General features: G+C 49.6%; 1 protein-coding gene across 1 annotated transcript; it reads left to right on the plus strand.

Annotated features, from left to right (window-relative positions):
- Positions 1–16,284: 16,284 nt before the first annotated feature.
- On the plus strand, positions 16,285–20,641 carry RAB26 (RAB26, member RAS oncogene family). Its single transcript, XM_006873872.1, has 9 exons — positions 16,285–16,461; positions 17,361–17,471; positions 19,464–19,505; positions 19,595–19,661; positions 19,740–19,792; positions 20,090–20,155; positions 20,231–20,287; positions 20,374–20,450; positions 20,532–20,641. Exons 1-9 carry the CDS (start codon positions 16,285–16,287, stop codon positions 20,632–20,634), a joined length of 753 nt encoding a protein of 250 aa, XP_006873934.1. The 3' UTR covers positions 20,635–20,641.
- The last annotated feature ends 4,759 nt before the right edge of the window (positions 20,642–25,400 follow it).

Genomic DNA, 25,400 nt, shown 5'->3' on the forward strand with positions numbered 1-25,400 from the left:
AATGTTGCAGGGTTAGTGAACTATATTATATACAATGTTGCAGGGTGAAATTTGCTAATGTTATCATCCTCATAACAACCCCCAAAGACAAAATGGTGGATTTATGAAGACATTGATAATAAAAGGCAAGAATAAGAAATACTTTTGAAAAGAGAGGTATTTGATTTAAGTCAGAACCTACTTAAAACGCACTCACTGGAACTGAATCTCGTTTTAACCTGTATGCTTCCTGTTGCGTGATGTGGAATTCATCTCAGAGTTCTCCATGCGACATTATCACTCTTACCCTGACCATTTTCTTTTGGGGTGTCCTAGGCTGCCATCTTTATGAAAGCAAATTAAGAAGACTTTTGCCCACAGAGCCACTGGGTGAATTTAAACCACCAAACTTTCAATTAGTAGTCAAGTGCTTAACCTTTGCTCCACCAGGTTCCCATGGATATATAGCTTTGAGTTTGTTGTTGTTGTTGTGAAGTGCTGTTGAGTCAGTTCCAACCCATAGCGACCCTGTATAGGGTTTCCAAGGAGCAGCTGGTGAGCTTGAACCGCCAACCTTGCAGTTCAAAGGGCTTTGCAGTCTGGCGCATTAACCCATAGCACCACACGAGGACTTAGATCTCAATAAATTCCCCAAAGTAGAAATCTGATGACCATATTATTTGATTACAATGAAATGCAAGTACAACTAGAAATTAATAATAAAAGATCTTTAAAATTTAACCACCAGGGCACAAGGAAATGTTTGGAGTGATAGATAGGAGAATTATCTTATTGTCGTGATATTTTTATGGGTGTATACGTACATATGTCAAAACTTATCAAGTTGTGCATTTTAAATATGAATATGTGTGATATTGAATGTCAATTAGGCCTCAATAAAGCTTTTTTTTTTAAAAAAAAAGTAACCACTTACTAAACAGAAAAAGAGGATACTGTGTGATTTAAAATCAAGAAAGGTGTGAGTCATGGTTGTGTATCTGTACCATATTTATACAATCTGTATGCTAAATAAATAATACAAGAAACTGGATTATATGAAAGACAATGTTGAGGGACGTTTCATTAACAATCTGCGATATGAAGATAACGCCAGCTTGTGCACAAGCTGAAAGTGAAAGAGACTCATTGAAAATCCCAATATGGAATCACCCTTCAACATAAGGAAAACAAGCATCCTCACAGCTGGGCCAATAAGCACTCTCAGAATAAACAAAGAAAATGTTTGAAGTTGTCAAGGATTTCATTTTACTTGGGTCCACAATCAACACCCATGGAAACTGTACTCAAGAAATCAAATGACATATTTGATTGGGTAAATCTGCTGCGAAAGGAAAAAAAAAAAAAAAAAACCTTTCAAATGTTTAAAAGCAAAGATGTCACTCTGAGAATTAAGTTGCCTGACCCGTGGTATTTTCAATCACCTCATAAGCAAGCAAGAGCTAAACAATAAATATGGAAGACTAAAGAAGAATTGATGCCTTTGAATTATGGCGTTGGCAAAGAACACGAAACGTACCCTGTACTTCCAGAAGAATGAACTAGCATGTTTTAGAAGCAGTACAACCATTCAGAAAAGCAGGCTAAGAATGCACAATTCAAAGGCAGTAATCAATATCGCTCAGTTGTACACGTACAAACAATTGAATTGGTATGCCTTTAGTCATGTATATTTCAACAGCAATGACAGCTTCTTTTTTTAATCCACTATATGAAACAGAACAATCTGAAAGGAAATTAAAGAGAACTTTGACACACTGTGCAAAATGTAACTAATGTCACTGAACAATTTGTATAGAAATTCACATATGTGAACCTAATTTACTGTGTTAATTGTCAATAAAAACTAAAGTATAAATACACACTTAAGTAAAAACACACTTAAAGAATAAAGAAGTATAGCCAGAATGCTCTTTAGGAGCAAGGATGGCAAGACTTTGTAAACTCTCATACTTTGGACATGGTATCAGGAGAGACCTGTCCCCAGAAGAAAGACATCATTGTTTGGTAAAGTGGAATGGCGGTGAAAAAGAGGGAGCCTCCCCACAGATGGCTTGGCTCAGTGGCTGCAACAATGGACTCCAATGAACCAATTATGAAGCTGGTGCACGAGCAAGCAGTGTTTTGTCCTCCTAATCATGGGGTCTCTGTGAGTCGGAGCTGACTTCCTGGTACCTACAAACACATAGGAACCTTGATACTTAAAGTAGGCAGAAAAAGCAATAGATGGTAAAATGATTTTGAGTTCTATCTCAGTCACAAAGCCCTTGTTGCAAATAAAACCTTTCACAAAATCCCCAAGTAGAACACCTGTAATCGGTGAATAACAGCCGGTACAAGTTCCCAGGTTCTAATCCCTGGAGCCTCTCTGAATGTTCCTTTAGATGGTCTGGAGAATCGCATCTACCACCCATCTGTCAGTGTGTTGTACTGTGGAGGCTTCCATGCTGCTGTGACTCTGGAAGCTATGCCACGGGTATTTTAAATGCCAGCAGAGATACCCACAGTGGACAGGCTTCAGCTAAGCTTCCAGACGACGGCAGACTAGGAAGGAGAAACGGGCTACTTCCAAATATTTAGTCACTAAAAACCTATTTTTCAATAACCTCATATGCATGTGAAAGTTGGACAGTGAATAAGGAAGACTATAGAAGAATTGATGCATTTGAGTTATGGTGTTGGAGGAGAATGCTGAAAGTGCCATGGGCTGCCAAAAGAACCAACAGATCTGTGTTGAAAGAAGTACAGCCAGTGTTCCTTGGAGGCCAAGATGGCCAAGCTTCGTCTCTCATACTTCGGACATATTATCAGGAGGGACCAGTCACTAGAGAAGGACATTGTGTGTGGTAAAGTGGAGGGTCAGAGAAAAACAGGAAGAGCCCCAGCGAGATGGATTGGCACAGTGGCAGCAGCAATGGGCTTCAATGTAGCAATGGTTGTGAGGTTGGCACAGGACTGGGCAGTGTTTCACTCTGTTGCGTAGAGGGTCGTTACTGACTCAATGGCACCTAACAACAACAAAAGTCTTATGAAAAGTAGTGGGACACTGTCAGATAGCACCAGAAGACTGAATACTGAAACATGATGAAGAGCACCAGGACACTGTCAGATCTCGTGCTGGAAGACAAGCCTCTCAGGTAGGAACAAGTACTCAAAGTATAACTGGGGATGAGTTGCCCAGAGTAGAGTTGACCGTGATGAATGGATTAAAATCTTTAGAACCTTCATTTGCTGAAGGGGCACAACTCAAAATGAAAATAAACTGTTAACATTCATTAATAATCAGAACATGGAATGTACGAAGTACGAATCCAGGAATATTGGAAATTGTAAAAAATGAAATGGCATTAGTGAACTGAAATAGACTGGTATTGGCCATTTTTGAATCTGACAATCATATGGTTTACTATGCTGGAAATGACAAATTGATAAGAAATGGTATTGCATTCATCATAAAAGAAAAACACGATCTGCCTTAAAGTACAATGCTGTCTGATACTGTGATAGGATCATATTAATACACTTACAAGGAAGCCCAGTTAATACCACTATTATTCAAATTTACACACCAACTACTAAAGCCAATGATGATGAAATTGAAGAATTTTACCAACTTCTTCAGTCTGAAATTGATCAAGCGTACAATCAAGATGTATTGACACCCACTGAGTAGTTTTCATCTTGTTTAGATGGGTCTAGTGAAAAGAGATGGGAATGAGATTCCTATAATTCAGTAGTGAGTAATTTTTATCATAACTAATTGCAACTGTCACAACTATAAAGGTAGAAGTTTTGTAACAAAAATAGGGGATTGTTCATCTTACAGTCCAGAAACAAAGGACCCTAGGACTATCAAGGGAGAAGAGCACAAGCAGAATGTGGAACCCTATCCAGAGAAGCAGCAGCGACACTAGAGATGGAGACAGAAATGAGGACATGGAGAGAGGGAGCAGCTGAGGACTCTGGACTCCTGGAAAGAGAGGGTTTGGGTGCTGGTGGTCAGGAGGCAGGCATGCAGATGTGCCCTTTGGTTGTTTATATGATTATATATTCCTGAGTGTTTCCCAGAGGGGATGGAAGCAAATACTGTTGAATGATGATACATGGAGGAGATTGTAATCACTGCAATGAAATGATGGTGTAAAGCCGATGTTCTCCCATGTAAACTATCACTCAGTTCACAATAAAAACTTTTTAAAAAATGTATTGACAATGCCTGGTGAATGGAATGCAATTGTTGAAACAAAGAGGAAGGATCAATAGTTGGAAAATATGGCCTTGTTGATAGAAATGATGCTGGAGATTACATGACAGAATTTTGCAAGACCAATGACTTCTTCATTGCAAATACCCTTTTTAAGCACCATAAAAGATAACTATACATATGGACTTCACCAGATGGAATACATAGAAATCAAATTGACTACATCTGTGGGAAAACTCCGTATCATCAGCCAAAACAAGGCCAGGGGCAGACTGTGGAATAGACCATCAACTGCTCATATGCAAGTTCATGTTGATGCTAAAGAAAATTCAAGTCCATGAGAGCAAAATATGACCTTCAACATATCCCACCTGAATTTAGAAACCATCTCAAGAACAGATGTGATGCATTAGACACTAAAGACTGAAGACCAGACACTTGTGGGATGACATCAAGAAAATTATGCTGTAAGAAAGCAAAAAGGTCATTAAGAAGACAAGAAAGGAAGAAAAGACCAAAATGGATGTCAGAGAGACTCTGAAACTTGCTCTCCAGGGAAGAGATGCTAAAGTAAATGGAAGAAATGAGGAGGTAAAAGACCTGAATAGAAAATTTCAAAGAGCAGATCAAGAAGATAAGGTCAAATATTATAATGAATATGCAAAGACTTAGATTTGAAGACCAAAAGGGAAGAACACGCTCAGCATTTCTCAAGCTAAGGGAACTGAAGAAAAAATTCAAGCCTCAACCTGTAATATTGAAGGATTCTATGGGCAAAATGTGTGGCGCTATAGTTTAATGCACTGGACTGCAAAGGCGGTTTGAACTGCAATGTTGGTGGTTCAAGCTCACCGGTCAATCCTTGGAAACCCTATATAGGGTCACTATGGATTGGAACCAACTCAGTGGCACTTAACAACAACAATAACAATGGGCAAAATATTGAATGATGCAAAATGCATCAAATGAAGATGGAAGGAATACAAAGAGTCACTGTATCAAAAAGAAATGGTTGATGTTCAAACGTTTCAAGAGGTAGCATATGATCAAGAGTCAATGATCCTGAAGGAGGAGGTCCAAGGTGCATTGAAGGAATTGGCAAAGAACAAGGCTCCAGGAATTGAAGGAATAAAAATTGAAATCTTTCAACAAACTGATGAAGCACTTGGAGGCACTCACTCATCTCTGCCAAGAAATTTGGAAGACAGCTACCTGGCCAACTGACTGGAAGAGAGTCATATTTGTGCCCATTCCAAAGACAGGTGACCCAACAGAATGCAGAAATCATCGGAGAATATCATTAATATCACATGCAAGTAAAATTTTGCTAAAGATAATACAAAAATGGCTGCAACCATATATTGACAGAGAACTTCCAGAGGTTTAAACTGGATTCAGAAGAGGACATGGGAACAAGTGATGGCAGAGAATACCAGAAAGATATTTATCTGTGCTTTATTGACCATGCAAAGGCTTTCAACTGTGTAAATCATGACAAGCTGTGGACAATGTTGCAGTGAATGAGTATTCAGGGACACTTAATTGTGCTCATGAAGAATACGTACATAGACCAAGAGGCAGTTGTTCAAACAGAACAAGGGAACACTGAATTGTTTAAAGTTAGGAAAGGTGTGCGCCAGGGTTATATTCTTTCACCATACGTATTCAATCGCATGCTGAGCAAATAATCCAAGAAGCTAAATTTATGAAGAAAAACATGGCGTCAAAATTGGAGGAAGACAACCTTCAATTTGCAGATGATACACCTTACTTACTGAAGGTGAAGAGGACTTAAAATACTTACTGATGAAGATCACAGACCACAGCCTCCAGTATGGGTTGCACCTCAATGTAAAGAAAACAAAAATTCTCACCACTGGACCAATAAACAATATCCATATAAACAGAGAAAATAATGAAGTTGTCAAAGGCTTCATTTTGCATGGATCAATCATCAACACTCATGGAAGAAACAATCAAGAAATTAAACAGCATATTGCATTAGGCAAATCTGCTGCAAAACACATCTTTAAAGTGTTCAAGAGCAAAGATGTCAGTTTAAGGACTAAGATGTGCCTGACCCAAACCTTGGTATTTTCAATAACCTCATATGCATGTGAAAGCTGGACAGTGAACAAGGAAGACCGTAGGAGAACTGATGCATTTGAGTTATGGTGTTGGAGGAGACTATTTAAGGTACCATGGACTGCCAAAAGAACAAATAGAGCTGTGTTGGAAGAAGTAGAGCCAGAGTGCTTATTAGAAGCCAGGATGGCCAGACTCTTGTACTTCAGACATATTATTAGGAGGGAGCAGTCCCTGGAGATGGATACCATGTTAGGTAAAGTGGAGGGTTGGAGAAAAGGAGGAAGACCCCCAATGAGATGTAAAGGCACAGTGACAGCAGCAATGGGCTCAAACATTGCAACGATTGTCAGGTTGGCAGTGTTTTGTGCTATTATGCATTAGGTTGCTGTGAGTTGGTATTGGCCGGATAGCACCTAACAACAACAATGTGGCATATAAAATAGCTACTTCATATGGCAAAAGAGACTTGTTGTTGTTAGGTGCCATTGAGTCAGTACCGACCCATAAGTGACCTTATACACAGCAGAACGAAACACTGCCCGATCCTAGGCCAACCTCATCACTGTTGCCACACTTGAGTCCATCGATGCTGCCACCTGGCCAGTCCATCTCGTTGGGGGTCTTCCTCGTTTTCTCTGACCCTCCACCTTACCAAACATGATATCCTTCTCCAGTGACTGGTCCCTCCTGACAATATGTCTGAGGTATGAGAGATGAAGTTTGACCATCCTGGCTTCCAAGGAACACTCTGGCTGCACTTCTTCCAACACAGATCTATTGGTTCTTTTGGCAGTCCAGGGCACTTTCAGTATTCTCCTCCAACACCACAACTCAAATGCATTAATTCTTCTTTTTTTTTTTGCAGGTACATTCTTTATTGATTGAAATTCTTAGTGCCGAGCATTATTTAGACCATGCAGTTATAAACACAAATACAAGTCTTTTTTTTTTATTTGTTGCACTGTCTTTAATTTGTTTTTGTTTTTTTTCTTTAATGTTTTATTGTGAATTATGTGATAGTTTACATAGGAGAACATTAGTTGTACATTCATTCTATCGTATATCGTCTCATTGCCATGGTTACAATCCCCTCCATGCAATCCTTCCCCCAGTAACCACCAGGTCTTCAGCACACAGTCGCTTTCCCTCTCTGGATCTAAAGTCTCCAGCTGCTCCATCGCTCCACGTCATCATCTCTGCCCCCATTTTCAGGCATCACTGCTTCTCTGGGTAGGGTCCCGCTGTCTGCTCTTCTCCCTTGATGGTCCTAGGGACCTCCGCTCCTAGACTGAAAAGTTAATCACTCCTTTCCTTGTTATAAAACGTCTACCTTTACATTTCCAACCTTCACAATCAGTCCTGATAACAATTATTCACTATTGTATCACAAGAGACCCGTCTGCATTTCATTGCATCAGCCCCACCTAGTCAGATTGTATACTACTCAGTGGAGATTTTACCTTCCTCCAGGCCCTCTGGATCTAGGTTCCCTCTTGAAAGCTTGTAAGCCAGTCACTTCTTGCCTTTGTAGCCCCCGTCCTCCATTTTGGGTAGCCAATGTCCAAGTTGCCCATCCCTGTCTACTCTGTGTGTGTGGAGGGGGTGGGAATGATTCTAAGCATCAATTCTTCTACAGTCTTCCTTATTCACTGTTCAGCTTTCACGTGCATATGAGGTTATTGAAAATACCATGGCTTGGGTCAGGCGCACGTTAGTCCTCAAGCTGACATCTTTGCTCTTCAACACTTTAAAAAGGTCTTGTGCAGCAGATTTGCCTAATGCAATACGTTTAATTTCTTGACTGCTGCTTCCATGAGTGTTGATAGTTGATCCAAGAAGAATGAAGTCCTTGACAACTTCAATCTTTTCCCCATTGATAAGAATGTTGTTTATTGGTCCAGTGGTGAGGATTTTTGTTTTCTTTACATTGAGATGTAATCCATACCGAAGGCTGTGCTCTTTGATCTTCATAAGTAAATGTTTTAAGTCCTCTTCACTTTCAGCAAGCAAGGTTGTGTCATCTGCATATCACAGGTTGTTAATGAGTCTTCCTCCAATCCTGATGCCACATTTTTCTTCATAGAATCCAGCTTCTCAGATTCTTTGCTCAGCATACAGGTTGAATAAGTATGGTGAAAGAATACAACCTTGTCGCACACCTTTCTTAATTTTAAACCAAAATTTAAATTTTAAACCAAAAAGAGATTTGTTGTTGTTGCTAAGTGCCATCGAGTCGGGATCCAACTCATAGTGACCCTGTACAGGGTTTCCAAGGAGCAGCTGGTGAGTTTGAACTGATGGCTTTAACAGCCCAAACCGACGTTGCAGTTTATTGCATTAACCTGCAACACCGCACCAGAAGTCCAAAAAGAGACTTAGCAGTGATTAAATGATTATGTTAAGCCTTTTTTTTCTCTAAGAATCTGCTTTCTATCTCTTTCTAGAATGGTTTGGCTGAAACATTATAGAAAAGAAACAATTTGTCATCCAACAATTTATGTGTCGTCACATAGCAATCCCCTCAGTGTGCCAATGCTCTTCCCGCCTCTTCCTGCATTGAGCATCCTCAGGACATGAGAAGATTATCCTGAATGATCTGGAATGTCCTTATAAGGTGCAGGAAGAGGCAAGATGACGACAGGGGAGAAGACACCATGCCTATGGTAGCCAAGACTGGAATGATGCAGCCGTCAGACATAGGGAAGGCCAGAAGCAGCTTCTCAAAGAACCAGCCCGGCCAACACCTTGATTTCAGCCTTCTGAGATTCATTTCAAATGTCTGGCTTCCAGATTAAATAATAAATGTTGCTTTCAGCCAGTACATTTGCAGTTAATCTGTTACAACCAGACCAAGCAAACCCACTGTGGGCAAGGTGATTCTGACTCCTAGCAACCCTTTGTAGGATTTTGGAGACTATAAATCTTTAGAGGAGCAGACAGTTTCATCTTTCTCCTGCTGAGTGGCTAGTGGGTTTGAACCTCCAACCTTGCAGTTAGCAGCCTGATACTTAACTCACAGAATCACCAGAGCTAATCAACAGAAATGAATACAGATGTCATTGTCAAACCTGATAGCGGGGAGCCCCGGGAAGAAAGAGATCTGGAGGGGGAGGGCAACTTTGATTCCCACCTTTACCTTTAGTATAGTAGGAGTATGCAAGGTAATCCCACAGTCTTTTTATTTATTTTTACGGTGGTTTGGGTGGGGGTTTACAGAGCACACCAGTTCCCCATTCAACAATTTATACAGATTTAGTTTCATGATATTGGTTGATGCCCCTCAGTGTGGCAGCATTCTTTCTACTTCCTCCCCGAGTCCCGTTTCCATGTGTTCTTTGCTGTGCCGTCCTGCCTCCTGAGCTTTGTTTTGGGGCAAATGCTGCCCCTTTGGTCTCCTGTGGTTTATTGTTCTAAGAAGCAAATTGTTGCTCATTTTATGGGCCTGTTATTTGGCTGCAAGGTGATCCCCTGGGTCCAGTTCAGTTCCAGGTTTGAAGGGGCCCTAAATCACCTATTATTTTTATAATTAAGAGATACAGACGATGCAAATTCAGCAGCACCTGGCCCAGTCACAGAAAGTCATAGCTCTGTGGGTGTTTGTTTTATAGACCTGCCAAAAGTCACTCAGAGATACATCGAGAGTATGGAGCCAGGAGCAGCGGGGGCTGGGTGGGGGTGGTTCCTGCCCATCTCCACCTTGGGCCCAGCTTAGAGTGGAGATCTCTGCCCAATGTAAAAATCTTTACAGCAAGGATCATTCCCACCCCCTTCATACACAGAGTAGACAGGGATGGGCAACTTGGACATTTGCTACCCAAAATGGGGGGGGGGGCTACAAAGGCAAGAAGTGACTGGTTTACAAGCTTTCAAGAGGGAACCTAGATCCAGAGGGCCTGGAGGAAGGTAGAATCTCCACTGAGTAATATTGAATCTGTCTAGACGGGACTGATGAAAGGAAATGCATATAGGTCTCTTGTGATACAATAGTGAATAATTGTTATCAGGACTGATTGTGAGGGTTGGAAATGTAAAGGTAGACATTTTGTAGCAAGGAGGGGAGTGATTAACTTTTTAGTCTAGGAGTGGAGGTCCTTGGGACCATCAAGGGAGAAGAGTGGATAGCAGGACCCTACCTAGATAAGTAGTGATGCCCGAGATGGAGGCAGAGACGATGATGTGGAGCGATGGAGCAGCTGGAGACTCTAGACCCAGAGAGGGAGAGGGGCTGTGTGCTGACGACCAGGGGGCAGGCTTGCAAGGGTATACCCTTTGGTTGGTTGATGATGCATGGAGGGGATTATAACCATGGCAATGAAACGATATATGATAGGGTGAATGTAAAACTAATGTTCTCCCATGTAAACGATCACATAATTCACAATAAAGCATTAAAAAATAAATAAAACGCAGCACTCTATGAATCTTAGAAGCTTGTGAGCAGTCATCTACATTTCAAATATGAATGTCTCCTGGTCCAGAACAAAGCAGAGCGAAGACAATCAAACAGAAAGGACTGATGGACTTTAAGGACAGAGATGACCCCGTGAACTTCAGCATCCATGACCCTGAGCCCAGAAGAGCTAGCTACTGGCCAGCTAGCACTGTCTAGTCAGGGTCACCATAAAAGGTCCTGGACAGAGAGGGAGAGAAATATGAAATAAAGCACAAAATGATGCATCCCATAAAGAAAGGTCCAGGTGTACTGGCGCCATAGAAATGAGTGCAGGTCCTAAAACTATGGCCCTTAGACGCCATCAGCTGGGATTGAACCCACGCCCAGAGCTTGCCTTCCAGTCAGTCAACAGACACACCTATAAAGTTCTGGTGTAGCCCTGCACCATAACCACAGGTCAGGGATTCAAACCCGCCAGCCATTCCTCAGAAATCCTATACAGGACGGCTATGAGTTGGAACCAAGTTGACAACACTTCGCAACAACAATGTACGCGAACCCTACCACCTCTGAGGAACGTGCTTCTCAGAACAAGCAGCCCAACCATGAGAGATCAATGGACAGCATTTGCCCAAAACAAGTTCTGAAGGCAGGAAAGAGCAGGATGGAAAGATGAAGGGAAATGGGGAACCCAGGGGAGAAGAAAGTAGAGGGAATCTCAACTAATGTCACGAAATGAAAGGTGTATAAATTGTTGAGTGGAAAACTAGTTTGCTCTGCAAACTTTCACCCAAACCGCAATAAAACGTTCATGTTTTGTTTTGTTTTTATTTCAAACAAAGAGAGGCTCCACAGCCCAAGTCTTCCTGTACCAAAGCCCTACTCTGCCTCCTCCAATAGCCAGGGCTGTACTCCTAAGCACAGGTCCCCTGGAGCAACACCATTGCTAGGTCAGTCCTGAGAGAGACAGCTTGACTTTGGCACTAGCTCATTCCCCCCCCCACCCCCTGTGCACTTCCCTGTGGGTGTGAACAACTGTGCCGCTGTGGGCAGCGATGACAGATGTTACACCTGCAGGAAAATGACTCTAAGTCCTTCCCTTCTCTCAGCACTTAACATGGCCCGGTTACCATCTGTCCAGCAGCATAGATGAGTGGGCTGTGGCTGGGGTGTGTCATCCCGGGAGCAGGCCCCTCCCTGCGACCCCCTGGGCACCTGGGCAGGTGCACCTGCTCCATAGGGTGCTTCAGTCGCCTCTTTCGGGCGGAAATCACACTCAGCATCAGAGCAGTGCTGCCTCTGATGTCTCCATGGCAACATTCACAGAACAGAAGGTGTCTGAGCTGGAAGGGACCTCTAAGATATGGATCTGCTCCTCCGCCCCCTCGATTCACGGAGGGGAAGACAGGCCCAGAGAATGGAGGCCACACGTGAGGGACCACACAGCAAGACCGGGACCTTGCCAGGCACCATCCTTAGCAGGGTCCCTTTTCCTGAAACCTGAAGGACGATTTCTTGGAGGGGAGGCTTGAGCTTAGCCATTCATCCCTTTGCAAAGGACCCCCAGCCCCGTCCTGCTCAGTCACACAGCACTGATTCTGTGTTAGGTGGGAGGCAGGAGGAGCCTGGCACAATCCAACCAGACCAGTCAGGAGGCACACAGAGCAAACGTGAGTGTCCAGGGAGCAAGAGGTGAGTGTGGGTGGATCAAGAAAGGCTTCCTGGAGGAGGAAGCTGGCTCTGAACAGATCCTGGAAGACCTGAACCCCTCTATCAGTGCTCCAGGTGGGTGGGAAGGAGTGAGGGATGAGGCTGGAGCACTGGGAAAATGGGGATCCAAGGAGAGACTGCCACGGGGCATTGGTACCAGAGGGGTCTCAGAGCTGGCGACACCCCGAAGGACAAGTCAGAGGGCAGAGTGCTGGGGCTGGAGGTCACGCATGTGAAGGGAACACGGGACCTGGGCTGTCAGAGGGAGGAGGTGAGATCCAGGAAAAGGCCTCAGGGAGGCTGGAACAGGCCTGGGGTCACTCTGGTCCTTGCTGGGTCATGGGGACATTTTGATCTTCCCCTGCCCAATAGAGCCAGCCCTGAACCAGAAGGCTTGAGGCTGTAGTGTAGGCACCCTCTCCAGGCGGGATAGGATTCTCACACTCCATCTCTTTCCAGTCGGGGATCACCTCAATGTTTGACCCGGCCCTGGGAACCTGCTCTGACCTGCAGGCGTCCTCACCTCTCCGGGTTTGAAGATCCCAAGAAGCTGGACCACCCCAGACCTGGCCAAGGCTACATTCCTGGCTTTCTCTACCAAACAGACGGTGTTTTCTAGGATCAGTGGGATGGTTCCTGTCTGCTCAGGCGGCTGCCAGCTGAGGCTGGAGCATCCGCTTCTAAGAAGGCTTCTTCCGGACTCGGACTCACGTGGTTGGTAAACCAGTACCTCTCCACGTGGTTCCTTGGGCTTCCTTACAACATGGCAGCTGGGTTCTGACAATGGGTGTTCCTGGGGACAGGAAGGGGAAGCTGCCAGTTTCGTAAGATCTGGGTCTGGAAAGTGACCGTCCCTTCTTCCAGATTCAAGGGCTGGGGACCTAGACTTATCTCTCATTGGAAAAAAGAGCAAAGGATGTTCTAATTTTCACCAGTCAGACCAGACGCCTCCACTGTTCTATCCCATGAACTCTGATCCAGGCCTGGAGGCCCCCTCTGTTCCTATTATCTCTCTCCTGGGTGATGGCAAATACCTTCCAACTCCTTTTCCTGCCCGTGGGCTCCACCATCCATCCACGCCCTCCCTGGACCACCTTTTCCTCTCTGTTGCACTGCAGTGGTCCTTGTTTCTCCTGAAAACTTTCTAGGGTTCCAGGGTTGCTACAAGTTGGAACCGACTCAACAGCACATAACAATAACAACAACAAAAGTATGACATGTGGGTTAGGCATTGGACTGCTAACTGAAAGGTCAGCAGTTCAAACCCACCAGCTGCTCTGTGGGAGAAAGACGAGGTTGTCTGCCCCGTAAAGATGTAGTCTTGGAAGCCCTATATAGGTTTGCTAAATGAGGTGGAATCAACTCATTTTCAGTGGGGTTTTGTTTTGGGGGTCCTGGTAGAGCGCTGTGGGTTAATGCACTGGACTGCAAAGTCAGTTTGAACCGCAAGGTCGGCGGTTCAAGCTCACCAGCTGCTCCTTGGAGATCTTATATAGGGTGGCTGTGGGTCATAGGATCCCTGGTGGCATGGTGGGTTAAACATTGGGCTGCTATTTGAAAGGTCTGTGTTTTGAACCCACCAACCACCCCTCAGGAGAAAGACTTACGGAGACCTGATGGGGCAGTCCTACTCTATCCTATCGGGTCGCAAGGAGTGGGAATTGACTAGATGAGAATGGAAAAGGTATGCCATTCCAATTCCCTTTATAATTTAGCCCCTCTTATCTTGCCAACCTGATTAGCTCCCATTTCTCTCCAAGAAACTGGGCCACACCTTGGCCTCTTCAGCTCAACGACCCACTTATTGTCACTGTGACTCTTCCCACTTCCCCACTGCCTCTCCTATTGAGCTCCTGAACAACCTTCAAGACCCAGTGCAGATGTCCCCTCCACCCCAAAGTCTTGCTCTCATGACTGGATCACGATACCACGACACCTGCCCTAAATCCTGGTTAGCAATAATGTCCTCCTGAAATGGGACCTGCGTTTCTAAGTCAAGCTTCTCTTGTCAATTTAATAATTGTTTATTGAGGCCCAGAGAAGGCTGCTGGGGATATGGCCGTGACCAAGACAAGCTGGTTACTGTCCCCCAGAGGATGAGACAGATGGCAAATAGAAGAACCAAGGTCCATTATACTCGAAGATAGACAGGATGACAGGGAGGCAGGAGAAGGGGTGCTGTGAAGCAGCACCCCAGATCTCCTGTTAGCAACACAAAGCAGAGTTATATCTTGACATGTAGCTGCTGTTGTTAAGGGCCGTGGAGTCAGTTCTGACTCTTAGCGACCCTGTATAGGGTCTCTGAAGCTGCCAGTCTTTACGGAAGCAGGGCTAGCTGAGACCCTGGGTCAGCCACTCTGAGGTTGTTCTGAGGGAGTTGGAACACCCAGGTAGGGACCCAACTCCCCTACCTCATATACACCTAGGGAGCAGCCTGCATGGGGTATGGCCAGAGGAGCAGGGAAAAGAGATCTGGGGGCCCAGAGAGGTAGGTGAGGGACGAGTTTCCAGGGGCACACTTGTTCACTCTTGTCTGGAGACAGTTTATATTCTGAGTCAGAGATGCTGGCTGCAAAGCTTGGCTCTGTCGCTTCCTTGCTTGTGACCCTGGACAGCTCCCATCACCTCTCTGGGCCTCAGTTTCCCATGGGCGAAACAGCACCCGCTTTTCAGGGTGTTTGCAGCTGATGTGTGTCTGGTGCCATTAGTTTTAATGCAGCCACCGCCAGGTCTACTGGGAGTCACTCTTGTGGGCAGCGTCCCACTGTCCCTCCACCTGTGTTTTCTCAGACCTAGAAGGCCGAGGGATAGCTCATTGTTTGGACTTTGGAGGGTGGACAATCTGGAGACAGCTGTCACCTCTTGGAACTAGCCAGCCCGGCATTTTCTCTGGCTCCTGGAGCAGATTGTCCATTGTTGTTGTTGTTAAGTACTGTGGAGTCGTTTCCGACTCCTAGTGACCCTTCACAGGGTTTCCGAGGCTGTAAATCTTTCTCCCGCGGAACCGCTGGTAGTTTCGAACTGCGGAGCTTGAGGTTAGCAGCCAGATTTGTAACCACTGCCCTACCTGAGCTCCTTTTGTCCATAGCCTTTCCCAAATCCCCAGCCCCTGTCAAGGGCATCAAGCCTTCCTGTGCCAGGACTCCCGGACCACTGCCAGGGCCTTCTCAAATGGAGCTCCTTGTGTGGGGCTCTGTGATGCCCCAGAAATAGCTGGCCCAAGATGGAGAGGGGCCAGGCACAGCTTAGGGGACCCCTCAGAACCCAACCTTGGAGGGTCTGCTGCGAGCCGTGACCCCTGACTTTTTTGGGGACCAGAGGCTGTCGGGGGAGAATGAACTGCCAAGTAGTCCCTCCCGTGTCTGATAACCAGCTGTGAGCTGAGTCCCGAACACTGGGTTTGTTTGCCAAGTCCGCAGGAGTGTGGGGCGCTCCGGGCCCACCTGCCTTGTGGTGAAGGGTAGGAGGCAGAAGGCCAAGTGGCCCCTCTGGCTGGAGAATCAACATAAATCACAAGGTACCAACCTCAGGACTCCCTGGATGTGGTCCACAGGGAGCCACGGGGCAGGGGTACAGCACACCACGGGAGGGGTGGCAGGATTCCAGGGAACTCATCTCACCCAGGCCCACGGCCCCAGCACTCCGCCAGGGGCACACGGGCAGTGCCCCCGCCCTTGGGGGTGGTCTCATTTGCATGTTCCCGCCCCATATGCGGCCATTGGCGGCGGCGGCGGGAGGCTGGGCCTGAGTGGCTGTGCGGCCTGTCGGGCGCGGGCCGAGGCGGGGCCGGAGCGCCACGGGCTGGGGTCGGCTCTGGGCGAGCTCCGCGGGCGCCGTCGGCTGGACTGCCCGGGCGCAGCGGCCGCAGCGGGAGCGCCCCAAGCGCGCTAACATGTCCAGGAAGAAGATTCCCAGGAGCAAGGGGGCCAGCGCCCCCGCCACCAATGGTCCCCGGCCAGCGCGCCCCGGGACTGTGCGCCCGGGCTCCGAGGCGCCACCCAATGGGCCACCGCAGTCCGGCCGGCCCTCGCTGGGCGGTGGCGGCGACTTCTACGACGTCGCATTCAAGGTGAGCCCAGCACCCCTCCCGACTGAGTCACCCACCCGGGGCAAGAGTAGCAGGTGGAGTCCGGCCCGCGCCGTGTGGTGGATTTCTGGGAAGGGGCGCGCCACGCTGCAGCTAAGCCTGCACATCCCATACACAGCTGTGTGTTGGGGTTGAGGTACCCAACAGCTGGTGGGGTAGATCCTGACAAGCTCCTGCCCACACCCTGGACCCCAGTCGTACTGCTCCCATATGCTGCCTTCACTCCCCCACAGACGCTGGGGTCTCCTTTGGCGGAGGGGCTATTAAGAGATCTGCCAGCTGTGTGGATCTCCAAGGGCTGGGACTATATGAATTATGGGGAAATACGGGCAGGACCATCTTTGGGAGCTGGAGCCTTGGGCTGCGTGTGGGGGAAGGAGGAGAATCTGGTTTCCCCTCCTTGGTCGCTGAGTTGGGGTTTCCTTGCCAATAAGCCTGACTGGGACCCTAGGTCCGTTGGCACATTCCTCAAGCCTGACTGAGATCTGAAGAAGCCCCCTGGCAGGACGTCAGTCATCACAAACCTCTTAGGACCACCTCTGGCCTCTGGTTCCCAAATGCTTGCCTCCCAAGCTCCTGGCTGGTCCTGCCCTCCCCCACCCCAAATTAAACTTCGTGTACGGTCTTGGGGTGGTGGGGGTGGTAGGTAGGGCATTACTCGAGACAGCTGTCCTAACCCCATCGATTGGGAAGGAGAGAGGGGACCAAGTCTTGCCAAAGCCGGGGTTCATGCTGTTGGAGTCCGTGGGCTGCTGTCTCCCCGCTTGGCCCTGTGGAACCTGAAAGGCCTGGGTCTCCCGCCTCATCACCCCTGCTTCACCTCCAGTCAGTCCAGCTCCCTGCACTCAGACCTGATACCCTGCCCCCTCCCCCTGCCCCAGGTGATGTTAGTGGGAGACTCGGGCGTGGGGAAGACCTGCCTGCTGGTGCGCTTCAAGGATGGGGCCTTCCTGGCAGGGACCTTCATCTCCACCGTGGGCATCGACTTCCGGGTGAGCATGGGCACTGACCCTGAACACTCACCCAGTCCCTCCTTCCTGCCTGGCCCCTGGCCTCTGTTTCCCCAGGTAGCAGGCTGCAGACAGGCCCTGGTATCTGACACTCCCAGTGAGCAGACCTGAGTTCTTTCATGGCTCTCACAGCCCCCTCCGCTCTGCCTGGGTGTGTGTGTGGGTGGGGGGGGGCTGGTGCCCTCAGGGCTGGCAGTAAGAGGGCCACAAGGCACATCCTGTACAGAGGGAGCTTGGTTCTGCAGGGGTTTGAAGGTCCCATCAGCACCTCCCCCAGAGCTGGGGAAGATTGGGCATTGTATCCCCAGATCTGCTTGGAGGAGTCGTCCCTACCCTTGGGGATAAGGCTCAGAGCCCCTTCACGCCCCCACCAGCCTTTTCCTAGGCTCTTCTGGGGGTACCCCCTGGGCCCTTAAGTCACTCCCAGAAACCATTGGGATCATCAAGGAAGGATGGGACTGGGGTCTCTGCAGAGCCCATATCAGCCTACTGGCCTGAATTCCATGGGCTGAGGTGCTGTGTGTTCTCAGCAAAGCTGGGATGTGCATTTTTCTCACCTTTGAATTAGACCCAGTTACTGGGAGGCTTTGGGAAGGGGTGGAAGGAAGCCCATCTGTGGACAAGAAAGGGGTAACTCTGGCCTGGGTTCCCAAGTCATCTGGGATGCTGTTGGAGTTGAGGTACCAGAGGGGACGGTTTAGGAGGGGTAGTCTCCCTGCCTTGGCCCCCTTCACGCCTCTCTTTTGGCTCTAGGTCAGACGGTGAGGGAGGGTTCACACCCTTGTCTCAGGTGCCAGGGAAAGCAGAGGTGTCCACCCCAACCCCCAGCCTGGCAGATGGCTGAAGAAGACCCAGCAACACCCAGACAACAGGAGCTGGGGGAGGGGAGATGACTAGAGGCTCTCGCACCCCTGCCCCCCCAGGCCAGCAGATGGAACTTAGGTCCAGTGTCTTCTCCTAAGGAGGGGGGTAGGGTGGGGGGCAGAAAACACAGGTTGAGCAACAGCTGTGAATCAGGCAGTTCTGGGCTCCAGGGTCACTGCAGGGGGCAAGAGACACAGCCCCCGTCCTCAGATAGATGCCCAGGCTCCAAAGATATCCGTGACAAAACATTTACCAAGGATGCAGCCATTCCCCATGTTCGACTTAGCGACAGCAAGTTGCATCCAACATATAAGGTGTTTTTCCATTCCCTCCGACAGTAATCTCAAGGAACTCTGGTGGCGCTGTGGGTTGTGTTGGTCTGCTATCTGCAAGTTCATCAGTTCAAACCCACCTGCCGCTCCTTGAGAGGACTAGGAAGCTGTCCTCTCCTTAAAAATTTGAGTCTTGAAAACCCTATATGAGATCCTGGGGGTGGGGCTCAGACTCACCAGCTGCTCTTCCGAAACCCTACACAGGGTCACTGAATCAGAACCAACTCTGACAGTGGGTTGGGTTTGGGTTTAACCACCAACTCAGTGCCCTTTCACTAATTGCCACCCCTCTAACCCCCCGGTCATTTCTGGGCCATGTGTCCCCAGTGCTCTGTTCCCAAGTCCCTGGGGCACCCTGATCCCCATGTGCAGCCTGCAGATGAGGAAACTGAGGCATAGCATTAGTCACTTCGAATAAGCCAGAAAGTAGTAAGCTGTGCGGAACTGTGGCAAGAAGGGGCTGGCAGGACAAAGGCCCTGGACAGGGCTGAGGCTAGGTGGGCAAGGAACAGCAGGACTAGGGACTTGAGACACAGGAGAGGACGGAAGAGGGGCTGGATGATGGAGGAATGGGTGACTAGGGGATGGGGGGAGGTGTTAGGCAGTAGGGCGTCCACACGTAGGGGGACCCATGGATCTGGCCACCCATGGGAGGGGGCATGGCAAGGAAAGCTGGGGTCTCCAGGAGCAGTGGGACCTGGAGAGGCAGGTGTGGGGGACCTGGCAGGGCTTGGAAGTGGCCCACGGGGAAAGGCAGAGTTGGCTGGTTGTGTTTCAGAACAAAATTCTGGATGTGGACGGCATGAAGGTGAAGCTTCAGGTGAGAGCTAATAGGGACAGAAGGTGGTGTGCTGGGGACAAGGGGAAGAACTGGGCCGCCTGACGGCTGGGCGGTGCCTGTCCCTGCAGATGTGGGACACAGCTGGTCAGGAGCGGTTCCGCAGTGTTACCCATGCCTACTACCGCGATGCTCATGGTGAGTGTGGGCCCTGTGGCTGCTGTCACAACCCAGTGACTTGCGGTATGTGGGTGACAGGCACCCCTTTGCCCATAGCCCTGCTGCTGCTCTATGATGTCACCAACAAGGCCTCCTTTGACAACATCCAGGTCAGCACTTCCCTCCTGGGCAGGGCAGAGGGAAGGGCTCCACCAGCATTGGGTCACGTAGGATTCAGTGCTGAATGGGGGTGGCCAAGATGCCCTGGACTATCTGGGTAAAGTCTAAACCGCTAACCACAAGGTGAACAGTCTGACTCATAGGGGATCCTAGGCAGCCCTGTTGGCTTTCAACCTGCAACCTTGTGGTTAGCAGTCAAGTGTTTACCCCACACCACATCTAGTAACCTAGTTTTGAAGTTGTGTCCCACACTTATGGGGTGTGGCCTGGGGGTCCCCATCCCGCAGGACTGGCTGAGTGAGATCCAGGAGCATGCCCAGCGAAACGTGGTGCTCATGCTGCTGGGGAACAAGGTGGGCATGCGGGGCAGGCGAGGGGTGGGGGGTGACTGGGAACTAGCTGCCACAAGACCCCTGTGCCCGAGCCAGGTGGACTCTAGCCACGAGCGAGAGGTGAAGAGGGAGGACGGTGAGAAGCTGGCCAAGGTGAGTGGGGTGGCAGGAGGTGGCCCTGTGGTTTTGGGGACAGGTCTGGGCTGTCCCAAGGTCTAGCTGGCAGCTGCTGTTTACAGGAGTATGGGTTGCCCTTCATGGAGACCAGTGCCAAGACCGGCCTCAATGTGGACTTGGCCTTCACAGCCATAGCAAAGTAAGTCCTTGTCCCTGGTTAGCCCGACCCCGTGATTTGCGTGTTCAGGTGATTCCACTTAATCACCCTTTCCACACATAGGGAATTGAAGCAGCGGACCACTAAGACCCCCAATGAGCCCCGTTTCCGACTGCACGACTATGTCGAGAGGGAGGGTCGTGGGGGCTCATGCTGCCGCCTCTGACTTGAACAGTTGTTCCCAGGACTCATGATGGGCCTTACCCCCAAAGCACCATGGTGGGCGGCTGCCTTTCCAGGTCCAACAGCCTGGTGCTCTGTTGCCCTCTACTGGCCACCCGGCCCAGGCATCCTGCCTATCCTCCTGGAAAAGCCATGTTTTGCATTTGGGTACACCCAGCCCGACAGGAAGCTGACCCTGCGGTACTGGGAGGAACCCATCACTAACTCCCTCCTGCGTGTAACACGTGTACCGGGATGCTGGCTGCTCCCACCCAGCTGCTAGGTCTGAGAGAAACAGGGGACCTGACAAAGGGTCTTCCTCCAAAGCTTTGTAAATACAGGGAATTTAACATGGGAATTCAGGGAGACTTGGGACAGCACCCATGTTCCACCTTGTATTAAAAATCACCGAGACACCATTTTTTGATTGTGAACCTTATGTTTTCTGTCCTAGTGAATAAAGTTGTGTTTTCTGGATCGTCTCTGCCTTGTCTGTTGAAACAAAAACTGTATTGAGTTCTAAATCCCCACGTTGCTGATACTGCAGAGGTGGGGGCACTCTCCACAAATGGCAGAAGTCTAAACCATAGCTCTTTAAGGAGACTACGTGTTATACTAGATGTGTGTTAACGTCTCTCCTGACATCCATCGGAGCTTGTAGGCTAAGTATTGACTTAGCCAATGCAAAAACACAAACCCACTTTCTTGGCTCACAGCCGGAAAAGATGCAGTAAATTACCCAAACGTCTCTACCCCATCCATTCCATTCTCCGGAGGTGAAACAGCAGCAAGAGACACGCCAACTAGGACAACATCTATTTTATTGCCAAGTATCTCGGACACACAGAAAGTCGCGCCTTACCGTCAGGCCCTCCAGCGCGCTGGGCCTCTCGGTTAAAGATGTGGACGTAGGCTCGGCGTCTGCAGCCGAAGCCGATCCCTCGGATGTCCCTGAAAGACAACACCGAGATATAAACAGAAGCCCTTCCCCGCCATCGTTTGGCGAAAGCAGTTTATACGCCCTCCCTCTCCTTCTTCCCCTTCGAAGGTCATGCAGCCCAGAAACCTCAGTATTGCAACATAATCAGACTGCACATGCAGTTTTCATACGAGGTGTCAGAAATTAAAGCAATTCATCACGGGTTTGGGGCTGCCTGGGTTAAAAGATCTGCTTCAGGCTTACCTGGGTGGAGGTGTATGGAACTCGCGCGCAGCAGGCTCCATAAAACGCCTCCAGCACTACACGAGAGCCTACACATAACCAACAGAAAAACAACCTCACACACAACCCAGAAAGAACGGACGTGCACGAGGCTCAAGCTTTTATAGAAACTGCCTCACCTCTATGATTGGACAAATGCCGACGGAAGTACCTTCCCTGCGCGTACATGACAGGCTCTACTTTCTTCTCTCTTTGTTTTCACCAATCGCTCTACGGAATTTATTTTAGGGGCGGTCTCCTAGGCTCGAGCTTCAAAGCTCCTCCTTTGGGCGGAGGCCATTGAAAACAACTGTGAGCGACGGATGCACATAGCCAATCAAACTCTGATGTTCAACAGAATGATTCTGAAGCCGCCAATTCCGCACCGCGACGTCTAGGACGCCGGAAGTCGTAGTTTCTGAAGCGCGAAGCGTTAGGCGGCCTCACGGGCCCGGAGAGTCCATGAACTACAAATCCCGGCGGGCGCAGTGCCGTGCGCTTCCGGCTCGCGCGACCAGTCCCTTTCCCGGCCGGCGGCCGAGGGGGCACGATGGAACGAGACAGCGGCTCTGCCGCTTGCCGGCGGCCGCGGGCGGGTGAGTGTCCGCTCGGCGCTCGGGGCTCACGCCTTGGCGACTCACGGTGGGAGCGGGAGGAAGGTGCGTCGGGGTCGGGGCGAGGGATCTGGCCTGGAGGGGGCGGGGCTGAGCCGGGCTGGGGTCTCTGCGTCGGTCCGTTTGCTTGTCACTCGCTCAGTCTCTTCTTTATTCATTCTTTCATTCTACACTTATTAAGCGCCGCCTGAGTGCCAGGCACTGTTCTGGGAACCGGAGAAACTGCGTGGAGAACAGGATTCCTGTCTTCATTTCATCTTCGAGTGCAGGGGGGTTTTGTCCCCTGGGCACTGTTGATAGTTCTTTATGGCGGGGGACTGCCCTGTGTATTGTAGAATGTTGAGCAGCATCCCTGATCTCCACCCACTAGGTATCTATAGCATCCCCGTTCCTAGCTGTACCAATCCAAAATGTCCCTAGACATCGCCAAGTATCCTCCGGAGAAGAATTTCACCCATTGGGAACCAGTGTTCTTGGTAGAGGAGAGAGCTGATAACAGACAGATGAATGAGGAATTGCCGTAGGGACTATGAAAGAAGCAGGGTATTGAGAAAAAGTTGGGGGCTCCCGAAAGACCCTTTGGACAGAGTATAGTTAAGACCGAACACAGGAAGAAGCAGGTCCTGGGAAGTTGCCCGGAAGAGCATTCCGATGTGAGGAACCAGATGTGCAAAGTCCTGGAGTGAGAATGGGCTTGGCCGGGCGTCCTCCCGCAGAGGACTGCAAAGTGCTTAGAATAGTCAGAGGCGGCCAGCCCATCGAGTGCGCGATGGGGCGATCTCTTTTATTGCATGTGCAAAGCCAATTGTTGCTGACCTTTGTCAACCCCACTTTTGCCAGAGTACAGCTGTGCTCCGTCGGGGTTTTCAGTGGCTGATTTTTCGGAAATAGATCACCAGGCGTTTCTTCCGAGGCACTTCTGGGTGAAATTAAGCCTTTATTGGGGCTATAGGTCCTATCTAGTAAAGGGGTGCCTGGTTGCGTGTGGAGTATGGACTGACTGTAGGTCTTGTTGGGGGGTTGGGAATAGTGAGGCGAGTGGACAGGTCTCCAAAGGCACAGTGGGGGGGTGTGGGTGGGAAGGAGTAGGTGTCCACAAGCCCTCCCCGGGGTCCAGCTGCCCAGACCTGTTGATTTTAAGTCAGGCAGTCAGCTGGGGCAGAACCTGGGGTTCAGAGGTGGGGCCCTGCTGAGTCCTATCCTTTCCTCAGGGTGGGGCTTCTGAGGCAGAAGTCTATTCCTAATTCCATGTCATCACTCACAGTTATACCAGTTTTTCGAATGGGCAGCCCAAGGTCCAGGAAAGCATTTAGCTTGCCCCAAACCACAGCTGCTCAGCTGAGGTGGGGTTTGAACCCCGGGTCTATGTGGGCTCCACTCCTGCCCTCTTTACCAGGTGTTGTCGTGAACACCTCAGGGAGTCCATGAGCGCCTCTGTCTGAGCCAGTTCTGGTGTGGGCCTGGGGCAGGGAATGGCTGACCTCTTGCTCTGGAGAGCCGTCCCAGGACAGAAGAGAAGGGACTGCACTTCAAAGAACGGGCTGGGGGCTGGGGAGCAGAACAGGAGGTGACGGGGCTGTCTGGACACCTGAGAAGGGTTAGCCGACCACTCCCAGAATCACCTTCAAACCTGGTTCTGTTGGGGGAGGGTGGGGAACATTGAGAGGAAGTATGGGGAGGCGCTGCCATAGCGGCCCCTGGAGGGACAATCACTGGGCCTGGGCATTGCTTCCACAGGCGGGGAGAGGGTGCCCCGTTCTGTCCCACCCCACTTGGCACTACCAACAAGGGCCAGGCATGCACTGACCCAAAGTGGTATGTGGTCAGGTGGGCTGCCCCTGGAGCAGCCACTACAGCTGGGTGCTGAGATCTGGTCAGCCCTTTCCTCCAGGAAGTCCTCCTGGTTTCTCTCAAATGAGTCACTTCTCCTGAGAAAGAAAGAACAGGGGTGCAGCTTGATCCCAGAGAAGGAGGTGGAGTAGAGATCAGCATTTTTGTGACTGTGGGGAGGGGGATCCTGCCTGCTCCTGAAGGTGACATCATGGGTGTTGGAGAGGCTGGGACCCATTGGGAGACCTGGGCAGCAAAGAGTAGAGAGGCTGCTATGTAGGTACCTGCTCTGGGGTCCAGCTTGTGGTACAGAAAAGGAGAGGGGTGAAGCAGAAGCTTGGGGGAGGGGCCCCTGGGCCTAACGTCACACTATACGTGTCAGGGATGGAAAAACTGTGCTAAGAGGACATCAGGGAACTGCTTGGGGGATCTCATGACTTTGCTATGACAACCAGACCCGTTTCTATAGGATTTGGGGGCTGGGCCTAGACTGCAGCCTTAGGGGCCCTCTGTAGGGGCGGATCCAGGACTGGGCTCCCCAGGTGGCTCTGATGCTGACAGCTATACTTACAGCCCTGACCCTGGTCCATCCAGTGGCCACCTACAGGGCTAGATTTCTCTGCGTCATCAGCACCTCGCTGAGGCAGTGACCACCAGAACAAGCTGTGGCTGACCGGGCTCTCATGGCAGGCTTCCCCTCTCTGTCCCAGCACATGCTGCTCAGGGTACCCCCATGCCTCCACACCTCTTGGGGTATGTCCCAAAGGGGAAGGGGCAGGGAGCCATGTCCAACACCCCTGAGGTGGGGGCTCTAGGGCTGCTCTGGGGCCCTGCAGACCCCTTGGGCTTCAACCCCAAACTCCAGTGTGATGTCCTTCCTTGGGATAGGGACAGCAGAAGGAGAAAGTGCCCAGCTGGCCTGCCCCATGCGACACATCCCAGACAGGCCCAAACGACAGCCTGTTTCCTCTAGGAGCTGGGGGGAAGGAGGGACATTAGTCTCTTTTAAAGACAGACTTTCTGGTTCCAGGGTCCTTCCAGACTTTGGTGATGGGGAAGCCCTTTTGGTTGGCATGGAGGGTGTGACCACTGTCTGTGAAACATCTTCCCCGCAGCCAGGCCCCC

The sequence above is a fragment of the Chrysochloris asiatica genome, unplaced genomic scaffold (genome assembly GCF_000296735.1).
Source record: "Chrysochloris asiatica unplaced genomic scaffold, ChrAsi1.0 scaffold00257, whole genome shotgun sequence".
Classification (NCBI taxonomy): Eukaryota; Metazoa; Chordata; class Mammalia; order Afrosoricida; family Chrysochloridae; genus Chrysochloris; species Chrysochloris asiatica.

What these genes read in the sequence shown, in the direction of transcription:
- RAB26 (XM_006873872.1), top strand. Translation starts at nt 16,285, where the DNA reads ATGTCCAGGAAGAAGATTCCCAGGAGCAAGGGGGCCAGCGCCCCCGCC. An exon ending in CCTCCTTTGACAACATCCAG is followed by an intron (nt 19,793 to 20,089) that starts GTCAGCACTTCC and finishes CCCATCCCGCAG; the next exon opens with GACTGGCTGAGTGAGATCCA. An exon ending in GCCTTCACAGCCATAGCAAA is followed by an intron (nt 20,451 to 20,531) that starts GTAAGTCCTTGT and finishes TTCCACACATAG; the next exon opens with GGAATTGAAGCAGCGGACCA.